Source organism: Alexandromys fortis, unplaced genomic scaffold (genome assembly GCF_014885135.2).
Source record: "Alexandromys fortis isolate MF-2015 unplaced genomic scaffold, M_Fortis_MF-2015_v1.1 scaffold_259, whole genome shotgun sequence".
In the NCBI taxonomy this organism is placed as follows: domain Eukaryota; kingdom Metazoa; phylum Chordata; class Mammalia; order Rodentia; family Cricetidae; genus Alexandromys; species Alexandromys fortis.
Window position 1 is genome coordinate 6,639 of NW_026068154.1, and position 1,771 is coordinate 8,409.

Below are 1,771 nucleotides of genomic sequence, written 5' to 3' on the forward strand. Positions count from 1 at the left end.
TGTTCTCAGCCTTGTTCCCAGTCTACCTATTTAGGGCCAGGATATGTAGAAACACTGTATTTTCTCTTACACTACCACCACCAACAATAATAAAAATAAAACAAGGTTTCCAAAGTTGAGTTGAAAGCTAAAGGGCAAAACAATAATTAAACATGAATAAAGTTCTGAACTAGGTAATCACTAATTAATAAGTATACCTTTCACCTTTGGACAAAATATACCATTGTAATTTACCATAGTAATGACCTGAGCACAAAAATATTGGAACTCTAGTGGTGGTAATAGAGCTATTGTATCTCTAGTAATAGAAGAAAAGGGAAGGTGAAAAGATCTTCCCTCAAGATTCTAGTCATTGCTCTGCTTTCCCTTAATGGTAACTGATCTCAGGAGATGCTGCAGCAGATAAGTAATATTAATTGAAAAGGGGACTCTATGATGCAAGTTTAATGAAGTCATCATCTTTGAAGAGAAAACTTCTGATGATGTTTTGGGGTCACTTAAGTTTCTATAAATAACCCATCTTCATGTTCCATAAGTATCCCCCAAAAACATTGGTTCATCTAGTTGCATTTTGATGGAACTGTTATTTGGCCTGTTACCAGTACCCTTTCTGGGTAAGCAGACATTTTTAGTCACAGCTCCCAGGAAAAGGCATTGAAACAAAAGTGGAGCAGTAAGGTTAAAGAAGTAGAGCCAGGTGTGGTGGCACATTCCCGCATCCCAGAACTTGGATGGTAAAGCCAAGAGTATCAAGAGTTCAAAGTCATTCCTGAATACATAGGGAATAAAACCAGTCTCAAAAAAACTAAACAAACAGACACAGAAGAAAATGGTGGCTTACAACTGTGAACCACTTGCCCAGGAGGTTGAGGAAGAAAGATTACCATCAAGTTAAGACCATCCTGAGATCCTCAGTGAATTCTAGGCCAGCTACTAGAGTTATACTTCAAGACCCTTCTTCAAAAAGTAGGCAGAGTGGGCTGGAGAAATATTTCACGGTTATGAATAGTTGCTGCTGGACAGAGGTTTGGTTCAGCACCCAATGGAAGATCACACACTGCTCTCACTTCAATTTCAGAGGATCTGATGCTTTACCACACTGATACATTCATAGTTCTTCTCTCCAGTATGGCTTCTTTTATGCCTTTGATGATCTGTGGCATGCAAAGGTTTTACCACAGTGATTACATTCATAGGGTTTTTCTCCAGTATGGGTGCTTTTAAGTCTTTGTAGATCACTGTTATGTGCAAAGGCTTTACAACAGTGATTACATTTATAGGGTTTCTCTCCAGTATGGCTTCTTTTATGACTTTGTAGAGTACTCTGATGTGCAAAGGCTTTACCACAGTGATTACATTCATAGGGTTTCTCTCCAGTATGGGTTTTTTCATGACTTTGTAGATAACAGTGACGTGCAAAGGCTTTACCACACTGATTACATTCTTGGGGTTTCTCTCTAGTATGGCTCCTTTCATGCCTTTGAAGGTGACTGTGTTGTGCAAAGGCTCTACCACAGTGATTACAATCATAGGGTTTCTCTCCAGTATGGCTCCTTTCATGAACTTGTAGATGACTGTGTTGTACAAAGGCTCTGCCACACTGATGACATTCATAGGGTTTCTCTCCAGTATGTCTTCTTTCATGCCTTTGTAGATGACTGTATTGTGCAAAGGCTTTACCACACTGATTACATTCATAGGGTTTCTCTCCAGTATGGGTTCTTTTATGAACTTGTAGATAACTGTGGCATGCAAAGGCTTTACCACACTG

At 39.3% G+C, this 1,771-nt stretch overlaps 1 protein-coding gene across 1 annotated transcript in view; it reads right to left on the bottom strand.

Annotated features, from left to right (window-relative positions):
* Positions 1–1,138: 1,138 nt before the first annotated feature.
* Positions 1,139–1,771, bottom strand: part of LOC126491566 (zinc finger protein 120-like) — a 3,737-nt gene continuing 3,104 nt past the window's right edge. Inside the window, exon 4 of the mRNA XM_050127317.1 lies at positions 1,139–1,771. Coding sequence (XP_049983274.1) covers positions 1,139–1,771 — 633 coding nt within the window.